At 35.1% G+C, this 18917-nt stretch overlaps 1 protein-coding gene across 1 annotated transcript; it reads right to left on the bottom strand.

Moving 5' to 3' along the window:
• Positions 1–1839: 1839 nt before the first annotated feature.
• On the bottom strand, positions 1840–18659 carry LOC109134691 (uncharacterized). The gene is made up of 7 exons (XM_048642289.1): positions 18466–18659; positions 17988–18234; positions 14198–14265; positions 10369–10512; positions 10148–10268; positions 5811–5977; positions 1840–2167 (listed from the first exon to the last, which is right to left on the bottom strand). Exons 1-7 carry the CDS (start codon positions 18657–18659, stop codon positions 1840–1842), a joined length of 1269 nt encoding a protein of 422 aa, XP_048498246.1.
• Positions 18660–18917: the final 258 nt, after the last annotated feature.

The raw sequence follows: 18917 nt of genomic DNA, 5'->3' as shown, positions 1-18917 counted from the left end.
TAGAGGATCAAATGTTTTCTCACCATCTTATTCTGCTTGATAAGCACGCATTAGTATTTTTATATTTTATATTTTTATTTTAAATATTTGATTCTTGACCATATTAATCTATTTTTCCTTTAGGCTCCGTTTGGTAGGGCGTAAAACGTTTTCCCAGAAAACTATTTTCCTCTATTTTTAGTTTTACATTGTTTGGTTGGCAAAAGAGTGTAAAACCATTTTCCCTTGGGGTAAAATTACTCTCCCAAGGATGGAAAACCATTTTCCTTTCAAAATGAAGGGAAAACTATTTTCCTTCTCTCTCTTGTACACTCCTTTCACTACCTCCTTACTTTCCCTTTCATTTTCCTTTCATTTCATCATTTTTTTTACATCGAACCAAACACCGGAAAACTAATTTTGGAATTGTATTTTCCATTGTAAATTGTTTTCCATGAAAATCATTTTACACTGAAAATATATTACGCCCTACCAAACGGAGTCTTAGTGAAAATGAGCAACTCGAGCGTAGTGATGCCAATGAGATTTGATTCTAGGTTTTGACACCTCCCCCCAAGGTCTTTACTAACTAAACTGAATTACATGTACAAAAGGATCAACTAAGCTAAATGTCATCTAACCATCCACACGATATTACTATCTAAATGAACGTCGTTCTCTATTATTCGTTTATTTTCTTTCTTATTTCGATTGGTTGATCTTCCTGTGGTGATACATGACCAATCTAAGCTACAGAGAAATAGCAACTCTTCTGTTTTTTGGTTTGCATACATGGCATCTTAACATAATATCGTTCATAACTTCATATCATGTTGTTTTTCCTGGGCCTTTTTCGTGTAAAGGTAAAAAAGGGGAGTTACTGGATTTAGGACTCGTCTTTGTTAAATGAGAAATAATAGGAGCTGAAACAGCAATGACTTCGGGGCCTCGAGCCATTTAAAGAACCTCATCAATTATTTCACTAAAACCCAAACTATTTTCAGTGACTAAAACCATTTTCTTTCAATTAAAACCGACTTCGACTTTTTCGATCATTTTTTCCCAATTTAAACTAGTTTTTTTCCCAATTTAAACTAGTTTTTTTCCTTTCACTATCGTATTTGTTACTTGATACCTGGTTAACACTAAATTTACAAAAAAAAAAAAAAAAACCAATCTACTGATTGAAATCGTTTGTACTTGATGATTCAAATCCGGATACTGCATGTATAAAATTACTATAATACTGCAGTTTGCATGTATAAAATTACTACAATGCTACGTGCATATTTTTCTGTAAACATTACCTAAATGGTACTGGTTTCTCTTAGAACGGTTTACCCTGTCGGTATCAACCTTCACTAAAACTGTAGACGCATGCCTAATCCTTTAATTATGTGATTTTGTTAAATTAGGTTCAATTTTAGTCGCCTTTCTTATTCATCATCGGAATATATTTATACAAGTAGAGAGTCCTACTTCAACACATATTAAGAATAACAATCCTATTTCTAATACTTATCATATATAGAGTCCTAACGCCTCAAGTTGGAGCGTGCAAATTTCGAACACCCAACTTGGATAACAAAAATTCAAATTGAGCCCTACCAAGCACTTCAATAAAAATGTCTGTCAGCTGAAACTTAGTACGAACATATGACGGACTCATAATCCTTCAATCACAGCATCACAAACAAAATGACAATCAGCCTCAATATGTTTAGTCCGTTCATGAAACACTGGATTCTTGGCAATATATAACGCAGATTGACTATTCATATAATCTTATCCCTGCAGGATGTTAAACTCCAAGATTACCAGGTAGCTGTTTTAACCACTTTAATTCATAAATAATGGCCGTCATAGATCGATATTTTGCCTCTGCAGATGAACGAGAAACTGAAGGCTGATTCTTAGTCTTCCAGCATGAGAATATCTCAACAATACAAACCATCCACTCAGAGATCTCCTAGTAATAGGACAACTAGCCCAATCAGAATCACACCACCCTTCCAGGCGGAGATCACTTTCAGAACGAAATAATACACCCTGTCCTGGATTTTTCTTCAAATATCTAACCACTCTTAGAGCGGCCTTCCAATGAGCAACTTTAGGAACCTGCATAAACTGTGACAAAATATGAACAAAATATGCTAAATCAGGTCTAGTAACAGCCAGATAAATCAATCTGCGATATTTTTCCGCATCATCAAATAGAGAAACATCAGCCAAAGCAAGCGGATAATGTTGCTCCATAGGAAACTATGTTGGCGTGGCTCCCAATAGGCCGACCTCAGATATGATATCCAAGGGATATTTGTGTTGACTCATAAAAGTTCCTTGCGCCCCCCTGACAATTTCAAGGCCTATTGAATATTTCAAAGCACCTAAATCCTTCATTTTAAAATATTTTCCAAGGTAAGTTTTGAAGATCAGTAAAACTTCTTGATCATTGCCTACAATAATCATATCATCCGGATAAATAAGAATAATCAATTTGACTATCCTCTTGTAGGCATAAAAAATGTTATTATATGCCACGTCATATATTTAATTGACCCATTTAAATTTTAAAGTCAAATTTTGAGTTTTATGAATGGGTTATCATCTAAATTAATTAATTTGGGCTTACTATTAAACATGGCCTATTTTAATTAATTTATTTGTTGTTAGTTCATTGACCCATTAAATGAAAATAAATTAGACTCTTAATTAAATGGGTTATGTCTACGAGGTCCAGGAGGCAGGATAAGTGAAAACCCTAGGATTCTCCTAACTCTATAAATAGAGAGCTCCTCCTCATTTGTCAGGGTAGAAAAATAGAAGACTAAAAAGAGAGAGAGAAAGCTGCTCCAGAGTTCAGAAACTCTCCCAATCTACACATCCAAATCAAATCATTCAATCTAGAAGAAGAACAACAAGCATCAAAAGTTGTTTTGTTCTAGAAACCAAACTTGAAGGAGATCAAGCCCGAAGGCCCTCGTTCGAGAAAATCAAATCATTCTTGGAAATTGAATCAGTGGATAATATATTTAGAGATTGTACTCAAATTTTATATTAATAAAATTATCATTTGTTCATATCTTTTGATTCTTTTTTGCATACATCTAAAATTTGTGTTTACAAATTTTTGGCACGCTCGGTGGGACAATCTCTACCACTCATCTATTTCTCCAAACAAAGTTCAAATCTTTTCCAAGCAATGGCACCAAAGAAAAACATCTCTCATCCTGATGTGGAGAACACTGATCAAATCCAGCGGAGATCCATGGCTTTGGGTGAGTTTAATTTATTGATGATGTAACCCTTGGTTTCCATACTAGGGGTATGAAGAAGGCTGCTATCAGGAGTGCTGCTTCCAACTTGCGAGCGACATCTATAATTGTAAGTATCACTCCAATTTCATTCATCAGCCTCCGAAGCCGTTGCATCCTACTGTGACATCTTGGCCATTTGAAGCATGGGGTCTCGACGTTGTTGGTCCAATCACACCAAATTCCTCAGCCGGCCACGCACATATCCTCGCAGGCACAGACTATTTATCCAAGTGGGCAGAATTCTGTCTAAAAAATTTTTGGATCTCCAGCTCGCCAGGCAAATCTTAGTAAAAACCAAATTGTCGACTAAACATATGAGGGTTGTATTGCTCAATCACGTAGTAATTATCATGCCTCAAGGTTACAAAGCTAGATCTCATACTAAGGAACAACCCGGCGGTCTGACGAGATTGCATGTTATCATCAGTGAAATCTTCATCCCTGCCTTCGCTCACAAAAGTAGCAAGCCAAGCAATTGCCTTGTTAGATCGGATGAGAAACCTTGTTTATGAGCCATTGAAAGATAAGCACTAGTGGAAAAATAAGGAAGGGTTGCGGTCAAAACAACTCTGAGGGCAACGTTTTTGGCCATCAACCCTTTCCGTAGCAGCCCTTCAATAGAAAAGAAGGTTGCGTTTTTGATCGCAGCCCTTCACAATGAAGGGTTGCGGTTTTGAGCCTAAACCGCAGCCCTTTTGGACCCCAAAAAAATAAAAAATAATTTTTTTTATTTTTGCATTTTTATGTCAATGACACAAAATCAATTCCAAACTGATAAAATTATAACAAAATCACAAACTGACATTTGTATATAATATCAAAAACTACTTCATGGTATAAGTTTTAATGCCTAGTGATAAGTGTGTTTCAAACGTACTTTATGGACTCCTTTTAGCTCATTTTGATCCTCTTTCTCCCCTTTCTTCCCTCTTTATTCTCCCTTTCCCCTTCTATTTCATTCACTTGATCATACTTGATCATAGTGATATTTTGCTAGATTTTTAGTCATTTTTGACCGAATTTCTAGTACATTTGCTTTCACCTTGTTTTGCCATGTTCTTGATATAGGTGAAAGTACTAAGATGGCTACTATTTGTAAAGTTGGAAAAGGTAGCAATGAAAATAAAGCACACATTGATAAATGGTACGCTTGCACCATTCCCCATGTCCTCTCGCACAAAGGAGCACATTGCACAATGAAATCTTGAATGGAGAACTTTAAATGGACATAACTTTCATACCACAAATTGGATGAAGATAATTCTAGTTGGAGGTGAAAGCACGTTTCGATATCTTTCCAACGACTGGTCATAAGCTCGATTTGGATATAAAATGAAGAAGTTATGCTCGTTTTAAGTTGAACTGTCTAGTTTGAGGCAAAAGGGTGAGGTGCGCCCGCACCTGATTTTGGTGCGCCCGCACCAGTCGTTTCCGGAAAATGGAGCTCGTGGCTTCATTAAACGAGTTTTTGTTTTATTTCGAAGACTTACGTTTATTCTAGTTTTTTACACAACATTCTAGGGTTTTGTATTAGAGAGAAAACACTTTAGTTTATTGAATTGAAATTTTGATCATAGTTTTGATTTCCAATACATTCAAGGTACTTTTCATTCGATTTAATTCAAAGTTTTAGTTTTTATTTCATTCTTTTCGTCTTTGTTCTTGCTTTTGATTATTCTAGATCTTTATTCTCTTAGTTCCATAATTCGATTTACATTAGTTTAATCATTACTTAATCATGTTTAGCCTTAGATTAGTCATAGATTTATTGTTTAATTGCTTTAACTCCATGATTAGTGAGTAGTTTCATAATCTAGGGTTAGGGTGAAAGTATGAATTAGGGTTTTAAAATGAGTGTTGATGTGATTGTGATGTTTAGAGAAGTTCATGCATTGATCTTGGTGTTTTGAAACCTTAGGATAGATATTGATCACATTTATACTTTGGTATTTTGATTTCAAATGTTCTTTAATCGAATTTTGAACTCTTTTATCATCCCCAAGAATCAACTTAATTTCTAGGCCAAGATATTGGGTAGAAATTAAGGGGATCCTTTATTAGGGGTTTTCCAACTTATTGAATCTCTTAATCAATTGACTAAAGACCATTCGAGAGAGGATTTAGTTGATTGATTAAGTGATTATTCTTGAGGACCATTCGAGAGAGGACTCAAGTAATTTAGAGGGAAACTAAACCTTGCATAATCATCTCCGTAATCACAATCGCATTAGCATTCATTGGCTATTCTTATTCATACTAGTAACCTTAACTCTAGTGTCTTTTATCTGATATTTAAACTCGTGTTATTTGCTTGTTCTTGTTATTAGTTAGTCTTAATTGATACCCCAAATACCTTTCAATTAGGTAGTCTAGACTTGATAGACTTTAACCAATCCCTGTTTCCCTGTAGATCGACCCTTGACTTGCCCTTACTATTCTCTTAGTAATTGCTTGTTAAGACTATAAATATTGTTTGGAAAGCGGTTCTTAGTGCCTTAACGACACACTAAAAACCTCTTATCACCTAGTAGCTCAGTCCATCCATGAACGTAAGAAAGGATCTCCATACGTGAGACAACTCCACTAGTCACGGAGATAGTATCTCCTCTTATTGGGTAATTCACCAAACTCCACTGGTGAAACACCTTCCCAGAACTCGCTATCTTTGACAGTAAGCAAAGCTGCATAAACACACATACAAATCTAATCCAGAATATTCTGAAACCCAAAGCCCATTGGCACAACATGAAAATCAAAACATAAAAGCCTCTGAAGAACCAGAACTTACAGTAGTCAACAAAATTAGTCTAATACCAGTAGATATTTTCAATAACATGAGTCCAATATCCCAAAGGGCATTAAGGTAATGAGACATAATCACCATCGACAAAAAAACGACGACAATCAACAACCAACAAATACAAAAAAAAAAACTGACTAAACCCAAAAAATTGACAAAGAAAAAAAAATCGACTACAATCACCGCAGCAACGGATGAGCATCGCCGGAATTCGGCGCAAATGCCGGCTAGAGACGAAGGAGGACATGAGATCCGAGAGAGACGAAGTGTGGTGGTGTGCGCAAATGTCGGCGAGAGACGAAGGAGGATAGGAGATCCGAGAATCGGAAATGAAGACAGGAATTCGGTGGTTGGGCGTCGCCGGAATTCGGCGGCTATAGTCAGCGAAGAGGAGTTTGTGGTCGGAGAAGAGGAGTTTGTGGTGAAGATCTGTGAGAGAAGATTTGTGGTGAAGATTTATGAGAGGGAGGCCCAATTAGAGTGAGGAGAGAGAAAAATGAGAGAAAAGAACGCCGCTCAATGAAAATGCATGAGAGAGGGAGTTTCATTGATTATAAAAGCGCGGGTTGCATTGTTTTAACCTAAGCCCATCAGCCCGCGAGAATTAATTACAAAAACACACAAAAACTCACTAATTGGTTCAAAAACCAAAGATAAACAATTCAGAAGAAAAAAATTAGGAACGTGTACAAAGTAGTAACGAGCTTGGCTAGGCATCCAACCGTTTGAGTCTTTTAGGGGACTCAAACGGGGGCAATTTGGTCATTTTATGTGTTGGAAATTTCACGCGCGTGTGGCAAGGGTTTGCTTGGTACCAATGCTAGGTTATAATGGTACCATTGTCCGAAAATATTGATACCAAAGTAAGGTTTGCTTGGTACTAGTCCTGATAACAATTTGATACCAATGCCAGGTTATAATGGTACCATTGTATTTTTTTTGGGTGTTTGAGTCTCTTTTGGACTCAAACAGTTGGTTACCAATGCTTTCTCAAGTAGTAACTGCCCAACAGTTGCAAAAGGAATATAAAAAAAATAATTACAAGTCTTCAACCACATAATCTGAAATCACTTTCTTAGTTAGTCTTCTTCTGCTTCCTCCTTTCGCATTATCTTCATTTCCGTTCATCCTCTACACAACTCACAAAAACACAAGCAAAATATCCAGGGTATTAGAATAGTGATTACACCAAGATCAGGTAATCAAATAGAGATACAAAACATTGATTTGTTCATAACTGTTTTTTCAATTTAATTTAGTAAAATCATCTTCATTTTTTCAGTGTACATTTCATGCAGGATATTTTTACGCACACTCCACAACCTTACAAGTTACAATCAACAAATATCACAACTGTCAACCAAATCTAGACAAGGTTTTCCTTATTTTTCTTGCACATTTTAAGGTTTTGGTTTTATAATTTAATGTGATAATGTTTTTTTATTCTCGACAAAAGGAGAGGGCAACTGGGCAGCTCTCATTCACAACTGGTGCACTGGAGGAAGTACCATCAACCAAATATCATTAAAAAAACACCACTTGCAAGGTGAATCAAAAAACAAAGGAAAAAGTATGTTTGCAATTGCAAATCAGTATTAATATTCGATTGCAAATCCTTTTTTTTCCCGGGCAGATTAGGAAAGAAGCAATAACTAAAACTTTAAAAAAAAAAATCGACTCAAACTACAACTTCTCCCAAAAATTGAAAACCAAATTTAATTCTTAAAACAAAAAACGTAAATATAACAAACTCTAAAAAAAATATCTCCATTATAAATTTCTACAGTGCGTTTTTTATAGAAAGAATATCTCTCAATAATTCATTTTAAAGATTTCTTTTCATGAAAACTATTCATTTTTTAAAAACTAACTTTACTACTTTTTTTCAATTCAAAAAAGCAGATTTTTTCAATTCGAAAAAACTGATTTTTCCAATTTGAAAAAACTAATTTTTGTTCGAAAAACTAATTTTTTTATGAACATTCAATTCGAAAATACAAATATTTTCCATCAACCACTTTCATATAGATCTATTTTTTCAATTTGAAAAAACTAATTTTTGTTCGAAAAAACTAATTTTTTTTATGAACATTCAATTCGAAAATACAAATATTTTCCATCAACCAATTTCATATAGATCTATTTTTTAAAAACTAACTTTACTACCTTTTTCAATTCGAAAAAGCAGATTTTTTCAATTCGAAAACAAACTGATTTTTTCAAATTGAAAACATTGATTTTTCAATTTGAAAAAACTGAGTTTTTCAATCCGAGAAAACTAATTTTTTCAATTCGAAGAAACTAATTTTGTTTCGACCAAACTAAAATTTTTAATGAACTTTCAATTCGAAAAAAAAAATCATCAACCACTTTCATATATATCGGTTTTAAAAACAAATTTTTTAAAAAAGTTAACAATAACCTCAAAACAGTACAATCTCCAATAAACTTACAGATTTTCGTTTATGTTGCATGCAAAAAAAAAAATTGAAACTACTTCAAACTCACCTGCTCAATTGCATTCGAAATTACTGTGTTTCTTCTACAATTTATTTTTGCTACACCTTCAATATCGTCAAGGTTTCGATCGGCCTATCTCTGATTATTAAGTTTCACGTATCTCATATTTAGAGAGGGTGATTGCATATTTAGAGATGGATATTTAGAGAGAGTGTGTGTGCGTGAGTGAGATAAAATGATGGATGAACACAGATGATTGCATATTTGAGATAGTGTTTCTTTGCATATTTAGAGATTGGATATGTAAAGAGAGAGTGCGTGAGTGAGCTAAAATGATAAATGAGAGAGTTTGACACTTATTTTCAAAGTGGAGATAAGTTTCATTTTATGTAAGGGGAAGTGGGGGACTAGAAAATTACTCCCTCTGTCCTAAAATATAGTTCCCATTTTCCTTTTTTCACGGTAATTTGTGCAAGTTGGGATAGTAAAAATTTTTTGTTTGTTTAAATAAATGTTGTATGGGAAAAGATGATTTTAGGAGAGAGAATGGAGATAATTGGTGAAAGAGCATTAATTGTAACATTTTGGTTGAATAAACAAAGGGAAAAAAAAACAAAATTCAAGAAGCAAATAAATGATGGGACACGATTTTTCTAGACAAATTACGGAAAAATGTGGAACTAAATATGGAAATGGGAACTATATTTTGGGACACCCAAAATGAAAATGGGAACTATATTTTGGGACGGAGGGAGTATTATGCTTTCAGATAATAATACTAGGATTGTGATATTATTATTATTGTATTTTGGTATTAAATTGAGCATGCTAAATATCTGCTATATTACTTTGAGCATGCTAAATATCTGCTTTATATGCATATAACACTAAATAAATATTGATTTGTTAATGTAGAAAACATTACATTACATTATGAAAGGATACGTACCCTTGAGTTTTCTCGTGTATTTTGGTATTATATTATTGTATTATTGAAATGTTTGCTTCACCTTCGTATGTTGTACTTTTCCAAACAAGCCTTATATGCAAGCGATGCGTGCAAAGTAGTTTATGAAGTTAAATTATTGGATACTTACATCTAGCTCTTTCTATATAAGTTTGATTTTATTATGCGTGTGAAATCGTTATTATAATTAAATTAGTTGAGTTATTACATCTAGTACTAATTTATAGAAAAAATTATTTACAAAACTTTACCTAAGAAAAAAATATTCATAATTTAACAATATAATAACAAAGATCGTAAATGAAATCTCCGGTATTTCAACTATGTAACTTGCCTTCATAGAACTTGGTTAACCACATGCACTCTTCATCCCAGTCAACATGCAGCACATAGCTAACAATATTAGAGTGATTCGGATTGAACTCTTGCATCGGTGGAGGTAAGATACAAGCGAAAGTTTTGTATTCAATTTTTAAGAATAATATTTCCACGACTCCTTTGCGTCCATTTGGTTGAAGTAAAGCAAACAATTGTGCATTTATTTTCAAGGGTGAGATATGTGATTCGAAATTATGCTATATATATTCAAATGCAATGCGAGATAGTTTGTAATAGATTCAATACCTGTTGAAGTATTAATTTTATGTCTGTAGCTGTGCATCCCAAAATGAGTTGTCCAAGACCATAAAGCATTGTGATTTTTAAAGTACCACTTTTATCACATATTGTTAGTCGAATTAACAATCTGTTAATAAATAAGATAAAATTTTATCAAGTTCAATAAATAATGATTGTTTGATGATCGTGATCATATGAGATCAAAAATCATAGCTTGGAGTGGTTACAACATTTGTGATATCGCAAGACTCACATTTGGGAACTCCTTGGAAAATGTTAATCTTTTTGAGACAACGATGACATGCTTCATATATGATGTTGTCAACATGCTCAAGATGACACACATTGGCAATAACTCGACAATATTGTACCTGCAGAACAATTGAAAGTTATTTATTCATATATAGGTTTATTTTTGTTTTTAAAAATAAGGATTAAGGGTCTAATTACTTACTTTGCTCACTGAATGAAAGGTCGCTAATTGAATCCGAGGAGCATTTGAAATATCAATGGATATGATTGTAAGGAGAAAAGAGTTGATCGAAAACAGGCAACCCTTTTTTTTGCTAATTTGTCGGATTCATACCTATATATTTCGAAGATAAAATTATTCAATAAAAAATAGTAATTTAGGATAGACATTAATAATAATTATCTTGTGCATACCATGTAGACAAAGAAATAGTTAAGTCATCTACTCTGTTATTAACATAAATCCTGGAGTAAAATCTTGTTGTAAGATATGTCTGGCGTATGTTTAAGATTGAGATAAAAATATGATCACATATTAATATGTCATTTACAAATATGAAAATGAAATGCAAATGCTGATAATTCAGGCTAGTAGTTCCATAGTGTACCACAAAAGCTCTTTACATGTAGACCACATGCAAAAAGAATTGGACAAAAATCAGCTTCGGTGTTAAGATGTTCATTTTCACGTATTTGCACAAATTCATTCCACATGGTTAACATGATAATCGTCCAACTGCGAGTATGAAATTCGATAGTGTTAGGAACATTTAGTGTTAAATGAATATAGAGATAATATGCAAATTAAAATTTTTTAATTAGAACAAACGTACGTTTTATCCATTATCGCGAAATCTCTTTTAACTAACCGAGTTTCCTCCAACTGACACAATTGGTGAAACATATAGAACTAATCCCATTGCATCTTAACAAAACTAAAATAGTATAATTAAAGTTAGTTTCTTTCAAGCTAAGCATAATATTAGTTTAATTTAGATAAAGGGGTAGTAAAAGTACCGAACACCATATCCGTACGATTGGCATGAACATGGAACCGATTGAAAGCAACTAAATTGTAGAAGAATGTGGGAATTGCAACGTCATCATGATCTTCGCGTATCACAATTGTTTCTGATGCTATTGTCACTTGTTCCAGTTAGGAACGATTTTATTATTCTCATCGGCGTGTACAACTTGTACTCCACGGAGTACATAAATAAATCCCTTGTGAAACCTTCCTATGAAGTTTTCAACATGGGGAGAGAATATAGTGCATTGTACGCACTCACCCTATTATTAAAATCAAACTTGTTAAGAGTTTCTTGTACCATTGTGAAATAAATTTACACTACATTAATCTAAAGATTTTTTTTTACCTCGACATCAACGAAAAACATTTTCCATATCTGCTTAGTTGTTCCGCGGTAATTGCAATTGAATATATCGTAGTTACGAACCAACCGAGCCCTGACATTATATCGTTGTGCCCCGCAAGGGTATTTAAATATTCTATGTCTAACATTTTCTTTAGGATGGAGTTTCATTATCCATCCTTTATGCATTTATACCCTTGCGGGGTACGACGATATAATGTCAAGGCTCGGTTGCTCCGTAACTACGATATATTCAATTACAATCACCGCGGAACAACTAAGCAGATATGGAAAATGCTTTTCGTTGATGTCGAGGTAAAAAAAAATCTTTAGATTAATGTAGTGTAAATTTATTTCACAATGGTACAAGACACTCTTAGCAAGTTTGATTTTAATGATAGGGTGAGTGCGTACAATGCACTATATTCTCTCCTCATGTTGATAACTTCATAGGAAGGTTTCACGAGAGATTTATTTATGTACTCCGTGGAGTACAAGTTGTACACGCCGATGAGAATAATAAAATCGTTCCTAACTGGAACAAGTGACGACAGCATCAGAAACAATTGTGAGACTCGAAGAGCATGATGACATTGCAATTCCTACATTCTTCTACAATTTAGTTGCTTTCAATCGGTTCCATGTTCATGCCAATCGTACGGATATGGTGTTCGGTACTTTTACTACCCCTATATCTAAATAAAACTAATATTATGCTTAGCTTGAAAGAAGCTAACTTTAATTATACTATTTTGGTTTTGTTAAGATGCAATGGGATTCATTCTATATGTTTCACCAATTGAATCAGTTGGAAGAAACTCGGTTAAAAGAGATTTTGCGATAATGAATAAAACGTACTTTTATTCTAATTAAAAAAAATTAATTTGCATATTATCTCTATATTCATTTAACACTAAATGTTCCTAACACTATCGAATTTCATACTCGCAGTTGGACGATTATCAAGTTAACCATGTGGAATGAATTTGTGCACATACTTGAAGATGGACATCTTAACACCGAAGCTGATTTTTGTCCAATTCTTTTTGCAGGTGGTCTACATGTAAAGAGCTTTCGTGGTACACTATGGAACTACTAGCCTGAATTATCAGCATTTGCATTTCATTTTCATATTTGTAGATGACATATTAATATGTGATCATATGACTTAACTATTTCTTTGTCTACATGGTATGTACAAGATAATTATATTAATGTATATCCTAAATTACTATTTCTTAATGAATAATTTTATCTTCTAAATTTATAGGTATGAATCTGTTAAATTAGCAAATCAAAGGGTTGCCTGTTTTCGATCAACTCTTTTCTCCTTACTATCATCCATTGATATTTCACATGCTCCTCGGATTCAATTAGCGACCTTTCATTCAGTGAGAAAAGTAAGTAATTAGACCCTTTCTCTTTATTTTTTAAAACAAAAATAAACCTATACATGAATAAATAACTTTCAATTATTTTGCAGGTACAATATTGTTGAGTTATTGCCAATGCATGCCATCTTGAGCATGTTGACAACATCATATATGAAGCATGTCATCATTGTCTCAAAAAGATTGACATTTTCCAAGGAGTTCCCAAATGTGAGTCTTGTGATATCACAAATGTTGTAACAATCATTATTTATTTAACCTGATAAAATTTTATCTTATTTTATTAACATACTGTTAATTCGACTAACAATATGTGATAAAAGTGGTATTTAAAAAATCACAATGCTTCATGAACATGCACAACTCATTTTGGGATGCACAGCTACGAACATAAAATTAATACTTCAACAGGTATTCAATCTATTACAAACTATCTTGCATTGCATTTAAATATATATATCATAATTATTTCGAATCCCATATCTCACCCTTGTAAATAAATGCACAATTGTCTGCTTTACTTCAGCCAAATGGACGCAAACGAGTCGTGGAAATATTATTCTCAAAACTTGGATACAAAACTTTCGCTTGGATCTTACCTCCACCGATGCAAGTATATTATTTTTTCTTAGGTAAAGTTTTGTAAATAATTTTTTCTATAAATTAGTACTAGATGTAATTACTCAACTAATTTAATTATAATAACGATTTCACACATATACATAAAACTCAGAACTTATATAGAAAGAGCTAGATTTAAGTATGCAATAATTTAACTTCATAACTACTTCGCACGCATCGCGTGTATATAAGGCTAGTAAACTCCATATATGTTGTAATATGTTGTTGTTTTGGCGGGAAAAAGAAACCTAATGAATTTCTTAGATGTTTCTTGATAAAATTGGCCATGAAGGTCTGAATAATTTATTGATGGCCTATGAAGATAAATCAGCATATGCTTTATGTGTATTCTCTCTTGCACTCGGCCCAAGTGCAGATCCTATCACTTTTGTGGGTAAAACTATGGGGAAGATTGTTACAGCCAGAGGGCCACACGATTTTGGTTGGGATCCAGTCTTTCAGCCTGATGGATATGGGCAGACTTACGCTGAAATACCAGAAGAAAAAAAAACACAGCAATGAAAAAAACACATAAAACCCACATCAAACACCAAGATTTCCACTTTATTGTCGAAGGAATCCCTTACCCTAGCTTTCCATGCTAGCATCAGTAAGCCTTTTGGAAAGGGTGTGGTGCGAGTTGCAAATTTACATGATGCTACTGAACGCATTGGACAAGTGCAATACGCTGAACCAGAGAGCATACAAGCAGAGAATAAAAAAATCAAACCTCAACGCGTCGTGGTAATCTCGTCAAACGCAGGACCTGGGGCAGTGCTGGTATGGCGGCAAGATCACAGCTTCGGAAACGCAGGGCCTCGGGGAAATGCAGTACAGTAGTGGTAGTGTGTATGGCTTCAATGATTTGTGCTCGGCGTCGGTTTCGGGTCCTCCGTCTCATTGGCTTAAGGTGGGCAGAAGAGGCGATAATGGAGTAAAATTTATGGCGTCAAATATGCATATATATAGTGTGGGACTAAGTTTTTGAGTTGGATAAAAATTGTACAAATTTATCTATCCTAAAATGGAAGCGATTCCGATTGACTTTTTTTGGGTTGAAAATTTTTATCTTCTTCGGCTAAATCCTTAACGGCCCGTTTGGTAGTTGGTCATAAATGGTGGTAATGGGAATGAATTTGTGTGTAAATTTGTGAAAAATATCATTGTCCATTCCCATGGTAATGCTAATTTATCCTTAAGTATCCACTTTCCTTCTTGAATTTTCATTCCCATCCAATACCACCTTATATGTGGTAATGAGTAGTAATGAAAAATTGCTTCCCCTTGGAGACAAAAACACAAGTTAAGGAGTGAGATTGCTTGCTCAGGGAGAAAAAATGCCTCCCCATGGAGATTTTAAGGGTACTTCCCTAATAAAATTACACTCAAAATTCATTCCCATTACCGCAATTTATTAACGTCTACCAAACGGGTCGGAAGTACATGGGGTAGTATGTTGAAATTTTTTAGTGATAAACATAGAGAAGAAAAGGCAATATGCATCCAAAACAAAAAAAAATAAAAGGGTTTTTCTATGTTATACCCTTTGTTTCTTCGGTTTCTACATTGTACCCCAATTTTTTAAAAATTTCACACGGTATCCTCAAGCTTACCTTTTTTAATGCACGTTGCCCAAATTGCTGATTATATGTCATTAATTTCATTTATTTTTTAAAAATTTATTAGAACCAATTTGACTTATACATAGTTTAACCCTTAGAAGGATTATTCGCTAATTAGATTCGTTCCACCGGATTATAAAAAGTAGACAAAATTAATGACGTATATCAGTGGTAGGGGTATTGTGCATTAAAAAAGGTAAGTTTTAGGGTACTGTGTAAAATTTTTAAAAGCTTGGGGTACAACGTAGAAATTGAAAAAACACAAGGGTATAACGTATAACGTAGGGTCTGTTCTCTTCGGCGTAAAACAGCTGAACTAAATTGAATTGAACTGAACAGAGTTCAACTGAACTGAACAGAACTGAAATAAATAGTGATATGTGAGAGTAGAAATATTGTCCAGAGCTGAACTAATCTGAACTGAACTGAACTGATCTGAACTGAATTAAACTGAACTGATATGAACTGAATTGAACTGAACTGAATTGAATTTAACTGAAGTGAACTGAAAATAAGCTGGGAAAAAACAGTCCCATAGTATGTTAAAGGTAACGCTTTTTAGACAAAATAAAAAAATTCGAGACCCGATCATGCTTAAACACTTAAAATCGTGTACGTGATACAGTCTCGAAGGGGCAATTTGTAAGCATAAAAAATGTTATTATATGCCATGTCACATATTTAATTGACCCATTAAAATTTTAAAAGTCAAGTATTGACTTTTATGAATGGGTGATCATCTAAATTAATTAATTTGGGCTTACTATTAAACATGACCTATTTTAATTAATTTATTTGTTGTTGAGTCATTGACCCATTAAATAAAAATTGGACTCTTAAGTGGGTTATGCCCACGAAGCCCAAGAGGCGTGATAAGTAGAAACCCTAGGGTTCTCCTAAATCTATAAATAGAGAGTTCCTCCTCATTTGTCAGGGGAGAAAAACAGAAGACTAAAAAGAGAAAGATAAAGTTGCTATAGAGTTCAGAAACTCTCCCAGTCTACACATCCAAATCAAATCAAATCATTCAATCTAGAAGAAAAACAACAAGTATCAAAATCATTCTGTTCTAGAAATCAAACTTGAAAGAAATCAAGCCCGGAGGCCCTCATTCGAGAAAATCAAATCATTCTTGAAGATTGAATTAGTGGATATATATTAGAGATTGTACTCAAATTTTTATATTAATAAAATGGTTTTTCACCAAGTACCACCGAGTTTTCAAAAAATTCACCTAGTACCCCCCAAGTTTTCAAAATTCACCAGGTACCCCTAAGTTTCAAACTAATTCAGGGGTACCCCTAAATTTCAAACTAATACACTCAGATGACTAACGACGTTAACCGCCGTTAGTCATTAACCCTAATTTTCAGTTTTTAAACCCTAATTAACCCCCTAATGCTAACCATAATCCTAATCCTTAGCCTAACCCTAATCCTAAACCCTAAACCTAACCCTAACCACCCCTCCCCTACACTACCACCACCACTACAGCCTCCCCCACCCCCAGCCCCCATCCCTCCCCCACCCCGTCGACACCCCCTCCCCCACCCCCGCAGGCCCTCCTCCCTTACCCCGTCGATACCCCATCCCCACCCCCTCCCCACCATCTTTCTCGACACATCACACCCTAAGTCCCAAAGATCTGGGCATCCCACACGAGCCACCATCTGGGCAGCAACGAAGATCTAGGCAACGAAGATCGACGGTGGCGTGGACGAAGCTATGGGTTAGCGAAGATCGACGGCAGCGTGGACGAAGATTTGGGAGCGAAAATCGATGGGTAGGGGAGCAACGAAAATCGACGGGGTGGGGAAAATCTGGGCAGAGAAAATAGTTAGGTAGGCGAGCAACGAAAATCGACGAAGCGACAGTGGCAGGGGAGGGGCTGCTTCAGTCGAGCGGCGGTGGAGGGGTAGGGGTTGGGCAAGGGGGTGGGGAAGGCTACAGGGGTGGTGGGAGGGTGGGGGAGGGGTGGTTAGGGTTAGGTTTAGGGTTTAGGGTTAGGATTAGACATTAATTAGGGTTAATGACTAACTGCGGTTAACTTTGTAAGTCATTAAGGGTATTTAAGGATACCCCGTGTATTAGTTTGATACTTAGGGATACTTGGTGAATTTTGAAAACATGGAGGGTACCAGGTGAATTTTCTGAAAACTCGGGGGTATTTGGTGAAAGAGCCGTTAATAAAATTATTATTTGTTGACATATTTTGATTATATTTTGCAGACATCTAAAATTTGTGTTTACACCTCCTAGTAAAGAAAAACAAGGAATAATCAGAATAAAAATGCTTAAAGCCATAGGTTTTGAACGGAGTGCCTAATTTAGAAAACCAACATCTAGGCGCCTGCTTTAAATTGTACAATGATTTTTTCATCCTGCACACCATATTAGTATTTCCTCCCTGAAAACCAGAAGGAATTTTCATATACACTTCCTTCTCCAAATCACCATGTAAAATTGAGTTATGGACATCCATCTGATGAATATTCCTTTTTTTCACCGCTACAATGGTCAGGCAGGTGCGAACGGTAGTCATTTTTGCTACAGGGGTAAACGTTTCATTATAATTAATGTCTTTTACCTGATGATTACCAAATATAACTAATATGGCCTTCAATCTCTGCCATTTTCCCTGCTCATCATATTTTTCTGTGTAAACCCACTTATTCCCCAAGACCTTCTTGTTGGGAGGAGGAGGTTGCAACTCCCATGTGCTTTGATCTTCGAGAGCTTTTATATCAGCTCTAATGACTTCACGCCACCCTTCATGCTTCCTAGTTTCCTTAAATGATTTTGGAGGATGTCCTGCAGTTATGGCGGCTAGAAATCTGCGATGTTTATCAGAAAAATTTTCACAACATAATGTGTAATAGGATATGAAGTACCTCAGGATGATGCTGAAACGGGTGCCTGAGTTGATGAACTTTTCTTTTTCACTACAGTATGAGTCACATAATCCTGCAACTTTTTATTTGCAATTTTAGTGTGTTTTCCTCGTCCCAAATCAGTTCCACCATCCTCCCTACACCCTCCCTGAGCGCCATCACCTCTGGCCACACCTGCAAGGGTCAGTGCACCAATCTCCGATGCACTTGGCTCGGCTTCCGTTGTCGGCGCCACCGCGTCTCGTGGCTCGGCTTCCTTTGCCGGCGCCACCGACATGCACATCATTTCCTACGCCAAGTCCCCCGTCAATATCAACGGGAACTTCAATAATAGGCACAGGTAATTCCTCATCAAATAATTCATCCATTCCTGTTTGTCCCTCCACAACCAACTCATTTACAGGCTCAGACACAGCAAAAGGAAATTTATTTTCAAGAAATTTCACATCACGAGAAACAAAATATTTTTTGGTTTCTAAGTCATATAATTTTCATCTTTTGTGGGTATAAGAATAAACAACAAAAACAAATCGACGACTCCTACTGACAAACTTCTCACCTCCATGAGAATATTGTAGGCATAACACAAACACCCAAAAATCCTTATCTGAGTCGTTGTAGGGGGC

The sequence above is a fragment of the Beta vulgaris genome, chromosome 4, assembly GCF_026745355.1.
Source record: "Beta vulgaris subsp. vulgaris cultivar EL10 chromosome 4, EL10.2, whole genome shotgun sequence".
Lineage (NCBI taxonomy): Eukaryota > Viridiplantae > Streptophyta > Magnoliopsida > Caryophyllales > Amaranthaceae > Beta > Beta vulgaris.
This window is presented reverse-complemented; position numbering and strand designations above follow the sequence as displayed.